Below are 16,023 nucleotides of genomic sequence, written 5' to 3' on the forward strand. Positions count from 1 at the left end.
TAAAAAAAAAACTCCAGTTGGAGCCATAAAAATTCATGATTTCTGTAAATAAATCTTACTCCTTTATAACTCTCTAAATATATCAATCTAACAACAATTTAATATTCATCTTCTTCTAAATCTAAATCAATTTATTTCTGTTGCACTTTAATTAATCAATAAAAATTATATCACCAATGATAATTAAATATCATCCAACATACAAATTAAATCCTGGATTGATGAGTGAAATTGATATTTTAGTACAAAATGTAAGACAATTGAAAAATGTAAAACCTAGGATTAGAATGTTGCGAATGCTAAACCTACATTTAATAAAGATGTTCACAAAATGCAACCATTTGCAATTTGAATGTAAGTCAATGAACCACTAAATAAAACAAAACAAAACAAAAAAAAATTCTACTTAAAAATTCAAAATTAATAAAACATCTGTTTGTGAAAACGCTACAATAGCAGATATTATCTTTATCTTTTTCATAAAAATACAAAACATCTTCTAATCTTTTTAATCATTACCACCAATCTCTTTATTTCCATGGTAAATATTACATCAGAATTATAAAAAGAAATTATCTTCAACTCATCAAAAGTTTTTTTTTTAATATTTTGATGAATAAATGAATTTTTTTTAATATTTTGATGAATAAAAGAATTTTTTTTAATATTTTGATGAATAAATGAATCAATTTATCTGAATGTTTTCTGAAACTACATAGCAAAAAAATCTTTGTAGCTTTGCTTTGAGAATTACTAACAATCTATTAATTAAAAAACTTTTATGGCTTAAGTCTACTCTTAGCATTACTAATGGCCTATTAATTAAATAAGGATATGGTGGGTTTGAAGCAACCAGAGCTCAATATTTTTTTTTGAAACCATAATCTTTTTACTTTATTGTATTGCAAGCCAAAAATCCATTATAAAGATTAAATAGTTAAAAGGTGCTTTATATAACTGCAGTCATCACCGGTTTACACGAATAAAAAAAATGTATAGATATATTTGTCAAAAGATTTATTTGTTTTGGTAGAAAAGGCCAGTCTCATCATCCTGAACATAATCCTCATTTTATTCTTTTTCCCTTATAAAACTGAAAATTTATGCATTCAAATTTTTTTTTTTTTCAGATATGTAATTTGATCAGTTCAAAGTAAAACTTACCATGGTCTACAAAGTCTCCAGATTTGCTTAATTGGTCAAACTTAGCAAACAAACTATTCAATCTAAAAATAGAAAAAAGTTTCAGCAAAAGAAAAACAAACAAAAAAAAGACAAACAAGTAGTTTTCACTTTTCAAAACAACATGTCTTAATTTCTAATACAGTTGTAATGATTTTTTTTTTTAAATAAAATTGTATAGGTCTGTGATATAACAGGTATAAACTTTTTAAGTTGTAAATTATCTTACTTCAAAACACAAAGCTTGTATTTTTAATGACTTTTAAAACTCATGTTGGATTTTCTAGTTATTTTTACAGCATTAATATATACATATATGCATATAAATATACACATACATACATACATACATACATACATACATACATACATACATACATACATACATACATACATACATACATACATACATACACATATATGCATTTGTATGTATGTATATAATGCTTGGGAATTACATGGACTTACATCCATAATTATATTAAGTTAGGGAACTATATTGATTTATATCCCTAACTATATTGATCATTTGCTATATTGATTAACTCAATAAAATAAGAAGTAGAAATTTGAAAATACAAATTTTGAAAGTCCTTTTAAATTATAAACTTTTCTCATTTTTTAGTAATTATTTAGCATCTTTGATACTAAAACTTTAAAAAACTTAAAAAGTTGAGTTCATTGATTTGGCTTGGGGAATGACCTAATTAAGCAAATTATTTCTGAAGAGCATGGCAACTATTGTTCTTATCAATAAACAAGATGCTAAAAGAAAATAATTGAATTTTTTCTCAACAATAATAGCGTGTTAAAAAAAAAAAAAAAAGATCAGATAAGTTACCATGATCATTTATTTTTACTACAAAATTTTTATTTTGAACCCAGGAACCCAGTCATGAGAACTTTTTTACAAAAAAAATAGTTGAAAACTGTTTTTTTAATTTAATATACTTTTTCATAACTTAAATTTTAAAATTATCTAAATTCAAACTATGATATTTTATATCACTTATGAAAAAGAGTTGTATTAAGAAATGTATCAAGCTTTCAAGATTTTCTCTCAAAATACAAAAAATGTAGAGGAACTCACTTGGCCTCTTGCATATTATATTTCAATAGGTCTGTTCTCAAACGTTCCCCAACATGGCGATAAATTTCAACCAAGGTACTTATTGCAGTATCACGGACCTGCAAATTAATAGCATCATTATTATCATTTATATTATTTTTAATGCACAAAAATTATTGCATGATGATTACACTAATTGTTGTGGAGAGGATATAGTGTAAAAAACTAAAAGTCTAAACTAATTTTTTTATATAATTATCTAAATGATAGCACTATTATCAAACAAAACATCTTCAGCACCAAAAAAATAAAACCTGGATAAAACACAACAATTAAACCTTGATGCTGTATATCATTAACATCAACAATTAAATTTATCTAAAAAATTTATTTTAAAATTAATCTAAAATTTAACTTAAATAAAACAATCAAGACAAACCTGGCCTGTAGGGTCACTTAACAACTTTACAAGACATGGGGTAAATTTACTGATTTGCAATGACGATGCGCCAAACCTAAAATTATTTTTTTACTTTTTACCATCATTAAATTACTTTAACAGAATACTTCACTAAACATAAAACTTATAAATATAGCGTTATCATTCTATATTTAGATAAAAGATCAAGTACACTTCAAACTTACAAAGGTTATTTAAAAAAAAAAAAAAATTCAAAGGTAACTTTAGTTAAAAACCACCCTTCATTACAAGTCAATCTGGTGGAAATGTAGACCAAGAGATAAAGTAGGACTGGAAATAATTTTTTTAGACTAGCAGACATGTCAGCTCTATCAAACATAATTGCTTTTCTGAAAGATTTGTGTAAAATCAATTGAATCAGTAAGTTCAAAAACTGTGCAAATCCAAATTTGGCCGTTTTAGTTTTGTGTTATAAAATTGCTTTAAAAATGAAGAATAAATTGAGACTAAAAACAGTACAACTGGATGAAATAATTTCATCCAGTTGTTTACTGTTTTTGAATTCAATTAAAAGCAGAGGGGAATTGATTTGTTTGTTGGGAATTTATTAGTTTTACTGTTTTTTGAGTTCAATCAAACAGAGGGAAAATATGAAAAAATTTCTTATGAAAGAATTTTATGCTTTTAGCCTGTTTTTAAAGCTGTGAAATTTTTTCAAAACATAGAAAATATTTCATTGTCTCAGATATTATAATGAGTGTAATAAACTATAACACAATTGAGTGAAGTCATAAAATTTCATTGAAAATAATTTCATTTAAAAACATTTTTTCTTTTTTTTTTGCAAATCAATAGAATCTAGTTAACATAACGCAAGCTTTTTTTAGGTTATTTGGTAATATTTAAATTTCAATACCTTATTAAGAAAATTACATTTAAGTTTTTTGAAGTTTTTTTATGTTTTAATAAAGATTTACACTCTTAGGTGGCAGTAAAAAAGAAAATTTCTTGGATATGCTTCTGATAGAAACAAACATTAGCCAGTTGAACCTGTATATTAGTCTGACATTGAACAATGAAGATACTAACTTCCAACTTTGTAAGTTAACCTTTTTTAAAAGTTAGCATAGGCTTTCGAAAAGAAAAGGTAACTATGCAAATGTATTGTCACACAACCATTAAAATAATAAAATCTTTAAAAACCTGTTGATGGCTTGTGTTAAACAAATCATTAGAACTTCCCTAACTCTCCAGTTTTTATGATTGAAAAATGGAACCAGAAGATCAAAAATGATCTAAAACAATTAATTTTTGTTAACTAATGAAGGCTTTAAACAGAATAATAATAAAAAACAAAAATAATACATTAATAAAACCAATTTAGCTTACCTGTGGTTTAGATACAGGATCCATGTATTTGAAGAGGACATCCAGAGCTTGGTCACGTACCTCAAATATTTAAATAGATGCTAATACATTTGCATGCTTTAAAGTGTAAGTGACAAACATCAATAAAGAAAAAGAAATAAAAACCCATACCATTTGTTTTGAATCACCCAGCCTGTCAACTATTGTTGTTAATGCTAAATTAACAGGTATAACATTTAAAGAGAATACTTTAGGAATCAAGTAAGTAACATTAGGAGATTAGAAAAGTATAGACATAAAATTAACAAAAAAAATTACTTCAATAAAAAGTTACTTTTTACATGCGATAATAGCTGAAACTTATTACATAGGTAAAATAGTAGTGATGTGATAAGAAATTTAAAAAAAAGGATTTGATCAGATAGCATGATAATTTTTTATTTCTAGCAAAAACCTCCTTTTTAGCTTAATCCACTAATCCACAAACTTTTGCAATACTTTTAATAGATCTATATCACCAGCTAGCTCTGCCTTAACATGACATCCAAAAAGAATACATAATTTAAGAAAAAAGCCTTACTGGAATTGATGTGTGTTTTGAAAGATGGGCCCATTTGATATGCAAGTAAACCCAATATCTCTAATCCTTGGCTTGACACCTTGTAGTTAAGATAATAACTTATGTCAAAATTAACTTTTTCACATTTTTAAATAATAAATCATTTCTTTACAACAACAACAACAAAAAAAAATGCAAAAAAAAAAACAAAAAAAAAATAAAAAAAAGATTTAAAAAAAAATTCTTTAGAACTTCTACCTTAAAATTGCTGCTCAAGATCCATGGCATTAAACCATCTATGAGCTGTCCACAATCAATTACATTTAAAGCTGAAGATTGCAAATATAGGGTCAGATTCTCTGCAACCTTCAGCCTTTTGTGTGTGTCTTGAGTTTGTAGTGCATTGACATAGTAGTCTATATTTTCATTAGCCATTGTAAAATTACCATTCAATTTAAAATTTGTAAATCCATTTTTTGGATGACTTTTTTGTTATCTTAAAAAATACACTTGTTTTTTTTTCTTCTATTTTTAAAACACTAGAAAATAATTTTAAAAAAAAGAGATCCTAAAATTGCAACAAATCAAAACAAGTGTGCTCTAAAAAAAAATCTAAAACATTTTGTTAATTAAAAGGAATTAACATATAAAAATGCTAAAGCAAAAAAAATCTTGAACTCTTCAAAAAAAAAAGAGGGGTTTTTCTTTCTTTTAAAACATCTATCAAAGTAACACCAAAAACAAAAAATAATTTAAATATGCATTAAGAAAAAGTTACATGCATTTCAGAAATGGTTATTGAGATTATTTATCCTATCATTGAATATCCATCAATAATTCAACAAAGTTGGCTTTTAAAAACTTTTAAATTCAAAATATGCTTGCACAGATTTGTCATTTGAACAACGAATAAAAAGTAAAAAAAAAAAACATTTTCAGAAAGGCCTGGGCTAGTAAAAGGTTACAACTACCCACTCTTTTTACTTATATAACATAACTATTATATTGATAGACTAAATTTACAGTGTAATAAAAAATTCTATTGCAACATCATGAAGGACCATAATTTTCTCTATGTATTAAAATTATGAAATAGAAAAATAAGTTAAGCATCCTAGCACTAATTATATGAGGGAGCACATCAATGTCTACTTGCCTAAAAAAAATGAATGAAGAGATTATCAAATCAATGTGATGAATTCTCAAAAACATAGTTTAAATATATAAAATTTACTTTTCATTACAGTAGTTTCAAATATCAATGAAATTTTATTTTTGATAGAATGTATTAAACTTACACAGAATTATACAGAAATGCTTAAATTGTAGAGAGTAGTTAAGCGAAAGAAATTTAATATTTGTAAATTTGAGTTTCTTCACCATGAGAATCTGAAGAGTTAGATTTTTAAAAATATTTAAGCCTTGTACAGTGGCGTATCTAGGGTAGGGCAGGCAGGGTACGTGCCATGGGCGCCAGCCTGAAAGGGGCGCAAAAGAGGCTTGGTTGCGATACAATAAGCGAGAATTATATAAAATAAATTAAGAAATAATATATCATATATAATAAATATATTATATAAAATAAAGTTTGTGTCATCATTTATTAAAAAATTGTAATTAAGCACTTTATGTGGGGGAAGAGGGGCGCGAGATCGGTGTTTGCCCCAGGCACTATTTACCCTAGGTACGCCACTGGCCTTGTATACTCTTATGTAATTTATTAGATATCCAGCTTGTTAAGCCTAAAACCAAAAATTTGTAATATTCATATGAAAATCATATCATCTTTTAAAAAACTTTTTAAAAAATGTCAATCTTTGATTATTAGAATACATGGGTATTATAAACATAAATTTAATCTAACCATCATTATAAAGATATGAATACAAATCAAGCATACAGCAAAGAATGGCATCTTTGTTGGAAATTTAAAGTTTCATATCGGCAGTATTCAGCCCAAAATACATAAATACAGTTTAAATGTCTATGTATGTAATTTATGTACGAATACTTATACAAACATATATTTTTTTTACAAATACATATATATAAATACTCATATATAGCTTTGTACATATTTTATATGCATGAACATATAGACTGCAGCATAACGGCTGATTAGTTATACATTCTCATGTACATATTCATTTTTACCGGTATAAAAATATAGGCATATATTTTGCAGATATCATTGCAGATAATCGACCATCTTTTTCAAAGTAGCGCCAGACTCTTAGAAAAATGTTCTTTTGTCAAGCCGATTTGTGGAAAAAATCAAAGACCAGACGATATGTCAATAAACTTGACATTTAAATATTTTGTATTTGAAGTACTTCAAGTGATCTAACTTTTATTCTCTTATAAATGGGTTTCCAAGTTGATGTCCCTTTTTATAGCTTTAAAATAGATATAAAATTTATGGGAAATTTTAAATTTGTGTACTGAACCAACGACGAAAAGTTTTTTGCATAATGCTAACAAAAGTTTTTGATTGATTTTGACGTCATTTCAATGGATACCTTTTATGTATTGTTTGTTAATCGAAAAAATAAAAATAAACTTCTTATAAGTGGTCATTCTTTGTTGTATATTTGATGTATATATTTCGGTTACCATCCCTTTAATAATCCACGCGATTTTAGTTTTCTTTTTTTCTATATTAAAATTGTTAAAAATAGAGTTGTTTATTTTAACAAAAGTAAAAAATAATTACTTCACGTTAAGCAAAAAAAAATAAAACAATCGTTTTGTTTCGTTGACTTTGTTTTGAATTTGAAGACACTGCGGTTTTGTAAATGACAAACCTCTTTATTAAAGCATTAGATATGTATATATGCAGAGAGAAAGACTCCCCTTATAACATTTGGATGAATAAAATCTACCTTCAAAACATTAGTAAACTTGCTAATGTTTTCTGCTAACCTTAAGCTAATATTCCTTTGATCAAAAAACCTAATGAAGCTGAATTTTTAATAAACAAATCAAAAAGGCCATTAATATTGTCTTCTTTAAAATTAAGCTTTTGAACTTTTTTCTATTTGTTCAGTTTTTGATTGGCTCTTCGCAAAGCGTCAGATGTTAAGCAATATTAAGATTAGTGTTGATTATAGAACAAATAGCCTTCAAAAGATACGTTTTCATTTGAAAATTTTGTATCTATAACAATATACCGCCAAATGATTACAATAAAATAACTGAAACAGACAAATTAAAAAAGGTCTATGCCAATTGATTTTTGGAAATGCAAAATAAATGCCAAAAAAAAATACTGATAAATGACTAAAGTAGAAGAGTCAATCGTTTGCTAATTGAAGTTGTTATTTTGTTGGCAGCCATTATACTAAAGTCATTTTTCTGGCAGTCATTTTGTGGCAGTCATTTATCGGTCACAGAAAAGAGTCGTTTGACTTTTCTTTCTTTTTTTTATTTTTTTTGTTCATTCTAAACCGCCCTATTATCTATCAACTCCTATTATTTCTTATTATATATTGTATGTTTTCCATCATACATATTTATTTTTTTTAAATCCTTATTATTATTAATATTTGTTTTTACATTCGATTATTTTATCATATCGTCACCAGGCGTGTAATAACTCTAATTTGATAAAACTCTTCATAGTGGGCCAGCTATGGGCAAAGGCGTTTAACCTATTTCTGTTGTGATAATGTTTTTTCAGATCAAATAATTTTAGTTTGATAAGTTCAGATCACTTATTAGTTGATTTTGGAAAATATCAAGCTGGAGGGAACACCCCATACGTTTTTTTTTTTTTTTTTTTTCCTCTTATGAATGAAAAACGAAAATAACTTCTGTTAATGATGCAAGTATTTTTAAGGAATGTTTACAGCAATAAGTTTTTAACTTTTGATTGTTAAATTAATAACTTTTACTTTTTAATCTTGAGCAAATTTCGAATATCTTGACTCAAGGGATTCAAAATATTCCAAAAAAATTGAAAACAAAAAAACAAAAAAAACAAACAGGATTTTAGGAAAAATCGATTTATTACAAATAAATATTTTTGAATAAAGTAACTTTTTGAATTTGACAAAACTTATAGAAAAAAAAACCTTACAGGCTGCAGAGCTAGCAGAAAAGATTTACTCATTTTTTAAATAATAGTTGTTATAAAGGATTATAATAGCTAGATAATCAGTCCCATGTAGTTAATAGTTAATTATTATTATCAATCATTATTATAACTAATATTATTAATTATTAATTTATTTATCAGTTGTAATAGCTAACAATGGTTTAATATGTTTCAATGAATAGCTTAACCGGTGGTTTAGTTAATAATAAAAAAATTACATCAGGGAATTGCTCCACTTATGCAAGAGCCGGTACTTTTCTTCACTCTGTGTAAAGCACAGATTGACTGGATTCTCTAGCTGTACAATTAAGTCGTAGATGATGATCAATGCCACAGAAATAGCATTTTACTTTATCTGCACTCCTTGATGAGTCTGCTTGAATAGGATGTTAAACAATGAATTATCCCATGATTACATTGATATCTTGATTATATTTTAAAATTATCTTATCATCTAGTATTGAATAAAAGGGGTGTACTGGTAAATTTAGAAGAATACAGGGCATTGACTGGATTTTTTAAAAGAACAAAGATGTTTGATTTACAGCAAATAAAACAAAACCAATCATTGGTACTAGAGACTATGTTCATCGCAATCCTTACACTAGTATCTTCCAGACAGCTAAATATTCCACTGTCATCTTCTTAATGTGAAAGAAATCGGTCAAACTTTAGACTGATTTAAGCCAAGTCTATAGGCTTAATAAAATTATAGTTCAAAAACTAGTTGCCGATAAGACTTATTTAATAGGTCATCAACATATCTAGATACCTTCTGCATATTTAGAGACTGATTCAAATTTGATTTCTGAGGAAGAAGATGTAATTAGCTTGAACAATATAAAAAACAATGCATTTTTTATATCTTTAAATTTGAAGTTGAATAAAAATCAAGTCTTCCTAAAACGAGCCATTGGCTAAATATAAAGTTTTCGTTTTTCTTTTTCAACAAACGATGTTGTTTTAAATACTGATAGTTAAAATACTTGTTACGAATGTCTTGATAAAAATTCTTTTATTCATAAATTCTTTCAACGCTTTTTCATTGTAATGCTACAAAATGTTAATCTCAAATTATTATGTCTAACGACTTGTACATTCAAATAAAATTCAAATGTAATTTTGTTTTCAAATGAGAGTATGCAAACTAAAGTTTCTTTCTAACACAAACTATTTTTGTTAAAATTGGAACTTGTTGTAACAATTGTTGCTCTCAATTTTTCCCACCAAAAACATTTTTTTTTTTAATGTTTTGGAAAAAATGGAGAAAAAAAAACTCGTTTCTATTTCAATTTTGCCGGGTAAAATTCCTTTAAATTTATCAAAATAATAAATTTATAAATTTGCCTTAAAAAATTGCTGTTTATCATTTATCATAGCAAAAAATTAAACACCGATCCTTATTGTACATTGTTATAAATATTCTGCGCATATTCTATTTAATGTCAATCTTAAATGTTATGAAAAAAAAGGTTCACAACACTTTAAACATTTCAAAAGCATTCATTTCAGAAGCATTCATTTCAGAAGCATTCATTTAGAAGCTTTGAGTTACCACTTCTTTTCTTAATTGTTTTTACTTTTAAATATGGGTTGATTTTTTTCTTTTCTTTAATCGGTCGCAGTTTAAGAATAAACGGTTGTCGTAAAATTAAAAGTGCGAGGCAACTTTTAGCGCGTTTGTTCTTGGTAACTCTACAAAAGAATTTCCTTAAAAAAGAAATGCATTATGGACTTGCTTCCTTAATGAATGCGCTCAGTGTTATAATCATAGCTTTAACGATAGCTTTAATGTTAGTTTTAACTTCCAAAAAGGCTGGTTTTAAAAACGTGCACGTTTTTGGACTTTCATGCGCACGGTTTCTCGTGCACACGGTGCACCAAATATTACCCAATGGGCATGCATCATCTGCACGATGTTTTACGGACATCTACGAACTTCTTACGGACTTATGGACGTCTTACGGACATCGTGCATACGATGCATGCCCACTGGGTAAAGTGGCTTGCACGAACGAATTTTAATTTATGAAGACCTGAAAAAAACTGCGTTCTTAATAGCGAATTAACTACCAGCGCGTAGTTGTAAGAGCTAATATGCTAATGATGAAGTAGAATATACTTATAACTAAAGTTTATATAAAGAAAGTTTGCTTGTCTGTTTTATTAATCAATTTAATGAATTTCTTTCAAATGTATATACATTTTTTAACTTGATGGTATCTTATTCGTTTCGACGGTTCTGTAAATAAGTATGTTAAATTTAAGGAACCGCGGTCTTCCATTTAAACCATAGCCACCATAGAAGTGGCTAGAATATTCCAAGGTCAGTTATCATTTTTTGCTACTTTACAATTAGAAAAAAATTACTTAAGTTAAGTTAACCTAAATATATCTTAGATTGCATAATATCAAATTCTCTTCACAGGTCTATATTCTATGTTAAATGGCCTATAAAGATTTTAAAAATTAAAACGAAAGCGAGACGATAAAAAAGGTCTTACAGTGTGAGAACCTTGTTACACTGTAGTTGAACCAACTGCAATTCAAGTCTAGATGATCCGACTATAGTGAAAAATCTCTTTCATGCAGTATTACCATAATAATAGCTGTTTTTCTTTAAACTCTAAAAAACGAAATGTTTTCCGTTAAACAGTTTTACAGTTTAACAGTTTGTTGTGATGTTAATTTTATCATGAAGTTACTAAATTTAATGATTTATTAAATTGTGTTAAAAAAATTGTGTTATCTACGCTTGTTTTTTATTGTCTTTTATAAATAGTAAATAACAGTAGATTTTCACTTTAAATCTAAGCTTTTTAAAAAAGAAATCTAAATTTATTTCTTAGAGTTTTATTATATTTATTTATGATTTTTTCCTGAAATATTATCTTATGCCTAATCTTGAACAAATGAATTGTTACTAAATGGAAATACTAATTATTAGTAAAGTGTATTTATATAATTTGCCAATATTTACCTGATGCACAATAGCAAATATTTATTTCTTTTGAATATTTGCTTAAAATGCTTCAAAGATGAATTTATCATGCCACAAATAATGAGAAAGATTTTTCATTTATTTGGCCGAGATGATAATACAATCTAACCTTTTAATTGTGTTAATTAAGATTATCTTGGATATCAATGCATTTTTGAATTTTTTGTATTTGGTTGTCTAAATATTAAATGCTGTCTTTAAATTTAGACTAGTGACCTTTTCCACCATCCCCAACTAAAATAAAAATATGCCTTCAGAATCTGCAAAAAAAAGAAAAGAAAAAAAGAAAGTTGCTGGGCGTGGCAAACCAAATGTTAAAACTAATGGTGATGTCACAAATGGTGAAGAAAATGGAACAGTCAATGGAGAAAAAAATGGATATGTCGATCCAAGTGCAGACTTAGGGAAAATGAAACTTTCCAATATGTCTGTTGCTGGTGTCTTACTATCTCATGTTGATTCTAGGGATTTACATTTGGGTCAAATATCTTTGAGATACCATGGTGTTGAACTATTAACAGATGCTACCATGGAGTTAAACTGTGGTCGTCGATATGGTCTTCTTGGTGCCAATGGTTGTGGTAAGTAGGTATTGACCAAAGAGTGACTAACCTCTTCTCAGTTTGTCATGCTCATTTTAAAGTTCTTAACTTTGACTATGTATTAGTGGACTCTGGATTAAAAATTTTCTGAGCAAATTATGTTTAAATGCAGGCTAGTTGCAGAAATTTGGTAGTTGCTATTGGGTTTAGTTCAATATAAGTCTGTCTTGATAATATTGAATTTTAGAACCAATATTTTGAAATAAATTTCTTATGTTTAAGTTTGTTTTATTGTTAAATTTTTTTTTTTTTTTTAAGGAAAATCCACCTTGATGGAAGCTTTAGCAAACAGAGAGCTTCCCATTCCAGATCACTTTGATATATTTCATTTAACAAATGAAATTCATGCAAGTGAGAAAACAGCTTTGCAATGTGTTATGGAAGTAAACAATGAAAAGATTCGACTTGAAAAAGAAGCTGAAGAGCTTTCATCTCGAACTGAAGATGAGCTTTCTCATGAGCGGTATACATTTTACTTTTAAGCAAAAGAAAATATATAGCTTAATTAAGAAGTTCTAGATATTTCAAGTTGTTCATTAGTTAATAATAATGTATATATTATTCACCATTGCTGGGGAAACCTGTGGAAAACTGTGGAAACCTGTGGATTTACATTCTGAAACTGTAGCTCCAGTTCAAGCTCCTGAAAGTTACATTATGCAACTGTTTTCTTTATCCAGAGCATTATATTCCTAAACTTTATTTTAAGAAGTTTTTTAAAGTATGATTGGTTTTGGAAATTTTTAAAAAGTATAACTAGTTTGACTTTTATCTAGCTTCTTAGCACTGCAAAACATAGATGGGCTATCTAACTATTTAATTAAATTGTACTAATAATTTAGTTAAATTTTAAATTTAGTTGTAAGAAGATTTAGTCTGTATAAAACTGCATTTATATTTTACATATTTAGCTTATTGGATATTTATCAAAGACTTGATGAGTTAGAAGCTGGTAAAGCCGAAACAACAGCATCGCGTCTTCTTCATGGTCTTGGTTTTACTCCTCAGATGCAAGCTACAAAAACAAAAGATTTTTCTGGAGGTTGGAGGATGCGAGTAGCTCTAGCTAGAGCTCTGTTTGTAAAACCTTCCATTCTCCTATTGGATGAACCTACCAATCATTTAGATTTAGATGCTTGTGTATGGTTAGAAGAGGAGCTTAAAACTTACAAAAGAATATTGGTTCTTGTATCACATTCTCAAGATTTCTTAAACGGTGTCTGTACAAATATTATGCGTATGTTTCAAGGAAAAATATATAGCTACTCTGTAAGTAATAGATATTTTGATTATGACCAAAGTTGAAATGTGTTTTTGATAACTAGAGTACATTATATGAATGTAATCATGAATAAAAGCCAAGGCTTTTTTTTAAAGGGTAACTATGATCAATATGTCACAACAAGAGCTGAATTGGAAGAAAACCAGATGAAGGCATACAAACGAGAGCAAGAGGAAATAGCACATATGAAAGTGTGTATATATCTACATTCATGTTTTAGATAAGTATAAATATGCTATTATAAGTTAATGATTTAATCCATTTCTTTTGAAAATCTTAATTTAGGATTATATTGCTCGATTTGGCCATGGAAGTGCAAAGCTGGCTCGCCAAGCACAGAGCAAAGAGAAAACTCTTGCAAAAATGATTGAAGGAGGTTTGACCCAAAGAGTTGAGGGTGAAAAGGTGAAAAGTGGATAAGTGAAAATTTATCATATTCTATTGTTCAAGTTTTCTTCACACAAGGAAACTTGGTAAATAAGCATTTCCTTTCTTCTAAGTTTAATTAATTTTTATTCCAACTATTTTAGAATATTGAGTTCTACTTTCCTGATTGTGGTAAACTTCCCCCACCAGTGTTAGCAGTTGAGCATGTTAGCTTTAGATACAGTGACACAAAGGCAATTATATTTCTCATTTTCTATTTAAACTTTATTTTAACCTTTAAGATATTGGACATCTTTCAGTTTAAATGTTGGAGTTATAAGAGTTATTATAATCTTAAATTTTTCCATCAGCCATTCTTATATAAAGATCTTGACTTTGGTATGGATTTGGATACTCGCGTTGCATTAGTTGGACCTAACGGTGCTGGAAAAAGTACACTTTTAAAACTGTTAGTTGGTGAGCTTGCTCCTACCAGCGGAAGAGTGCGCACTCATCAACATCTTAAGTTTGGAAGATTTCATCAGGTATTTTTATATTTTTATTTTTAAAAGGATTTTTGTTGTTTGTTTCTTTGTTCTGTTGAAAACAACATTTTATGCTATTTTGTTGTGGTTATTTCTAATGCAGCTCTATCACTTAATGAAGGCAAACAAATGAAATTACAAATCTAAAAGAACTCTGCCTTTTAGTTTTATAGCTAGTTAGCTGATGAAGCATGTCTCTGATAAATAACACATAAAAAAATCCTGTTACTTTAATAGCTAGCTATCAAAAACTTGCTTCAGGTTGCAACTATGAACTTATTAATACCATTAACTACTTATTCAAGAATTGATGTTGCTACTGTTTTGTTTTTTTTAATTTTTTAATTAGCTTATAATCGATATCTGGTTTATTGTTAAGAATTTTTTTTTTGTATGTGTGTTTAGCATTTGCACGATATATTAATTATGAGTATGTCCGCTTTGGATTGGATGATGAAAACCTTTCCTGAAGAAAAAGAAATTGAACCAATGCGTAGATTCCTTGGTAGATACGGACTTACTGGAAAACAACAGGTTTGAAGTGTTAAAAGGTTATTACGGGCAATAATTTTTACACTGAGTTATTTAAAAAATGAAGGCTTTTTTTAGACTTGTCCAATTGGTAATTTATCCGACGGTCAGCGAAGTCGCATAATATTTGCATGGTTAGCTTTTCAAAATCCGCACATGTTATTGCTCGATGAACCTACAAATCATTTGGATATTGAAACTATTGATGCGTTAGCGCAAGCTATCAAAGAGTTTAATGGGGGAGTAGTCTTAGTTAGCCATGATTTTCGGTTAATTATGCAGGTAATTAGTTTTAAATACTTGATTTTAACGTTTCAAATTCTATTAAAAAGTGATAGCAGATCTTAAATGATGCTTTAAAATGATTTTATAGGTTGCAAAAGAGATTTGGGTTTGCGAGAAAGGGACAGTGAGACCTTATAAGGGAGATATTTTCCGTTACAAGAAAGAATTGAAAGCCAAAATCAAAGATCTTGCTGACAAATAGTTAACAGACCTAAATCTCGTTAATCCTTATGTCCCATTCGGGAAGGAGTGCAAACCATTCGGGAATTATGGTGCTTTGAATATCCGAAAATTATTTATTTTGTTTCTTCCTGCTAATCATTTTGATTAGTAAGTATCCATTCCCCGATATTTTTAAGATTCTTAAGTCTGTCAGTTCATTTTTCTCGACCATGTAAAGTGCTAAAGATTTCAACTTGGAATTTAATTTTTTTTTTGTTTTAAAGTCGAAAATTTCAAAAACTCCGTAAGAAAAGGAATTCTCTTTAAGTATTAATAAACCTCATCGAAGAAAACAATTTAAAAGCGAATAAACGAGTTCACTACGTTGAATAAACGAGTTCATTACTTGATCTGGTTGCCTAAGCCTTAGTTTTTGATAATAATACTTCACAGAACAGAACGGTAAAAGATGTACATCTAGTTTTACTTATTATATTCGTTTTCACACTATATCTTTGGTCCCAGGTAGAAAGGGCTTAAGTCAATTTTTCACA

At 27.9% G+C, this 16,023-nt stretch overlaps 2 protein-coding genes across 12 annotated transcripts in view; one reads left to right on the plus strand and one right to left on the minus strand.

Annotated features, from left to right (window-relative positions):
• LOC145189924 (CLIP-associating protein 1-B-like) overlaps positions 1-5,140 on the minus strand; it is a 21,129-nt gene extending 15,989 nt beyond the window's left edge. For 5 of the 11 annotated variants that reach the window (XM_090089976.1, XM_090089973.1, XM_090089975.1 and 2 more), the window contains exons 1-8: positions 4,858-5,140; positions 4,621-4,699; positions 4,212-4,255; positions 4,062-4,121; positions 3,876-3,967; positions 2,691-2,766; positions 2,273-2,370; positions 1,165-1,226 (exon numbers count right to left, since the gene is read on the minus strand). In XM_090089976.1, coding sequence (XP_089946102.1) covers positions 1,165-1,226; positions 2,273-2,370; positions 2,691-2,766; positions 3,876-3,967; positions 4,062-4,121; positions 4,212-4,255; positions 4,621-4,699; positions 4,858-5,034 — 688 coding nt within the window. In that variant the 5' untranslated portion in view covers positions 5,035-5,140. Of the gene's footprint in view, positions 766-1,164; positions 1,227-2,272; positions 2,371-2,690; positions 2,767-3,875; positions 3,968-4,061; positions 4,122-4,211; positions 4,256-4,620; positions 4,700-4,857 lie in introns of those variants that run through there. The other 6 variants (XM_090089978.1, XM_090089979.1, XM_090089977.1 and 3 more) reach the window with 4 other exon arrangements.
• A 5,622-nt stretch (positions 5,141-10,762) lies between these two features.
• LOC145189925 (ATP-binding cassette sub-family F member 2-like) lies at positions 10,763-15,782 on the plus strand. The gene is made up of 11 exons (XM_080066652.2): positions 10,763-11,021; positions 11,904-12,277; positions 12,557-12,761; positions 13,210-13,567; positions 13,676-13,771; positions 13,866-13,985; positions 14,111-14,200; positions 14,318-14,491; positions 14,897-15,025; positions 15,101-15,304; positions 15,396-15,782. Exons 2-11 carry the CDS (start codon positions 11,944-11,946, stop codon positions 15,507-15,509), a joined length of 1,824 nt encoding a protein of 607 aa, XP_079922778.2. The 5' UTR covers positions 10,763-11,021; positions 11,904-11,943; the 3' UTR covers positions 15,510-15,782.
• The last annotated feature ends 241 nt before the right edge of the window (positions 15,783-16,023 follow it).

The sequence above is a fragment of the Hydra viridissima genome, unplaced genomic scaffold (genome assembly GCF_058129835.1).
Source record: "Hydra viridissima isolate aposymbiotic clone 2 unplaced genomic scaffold, HvirCarnegie_v1 scaffold_6, whole genome shotgun sequence".
Classification (NCBI taxonomy): Eukaryota; Metazoa; Cnidaria; class Hydrozoa; order Anthoathecata; family Hydridae; genus Hydra; species Hydra viridissima.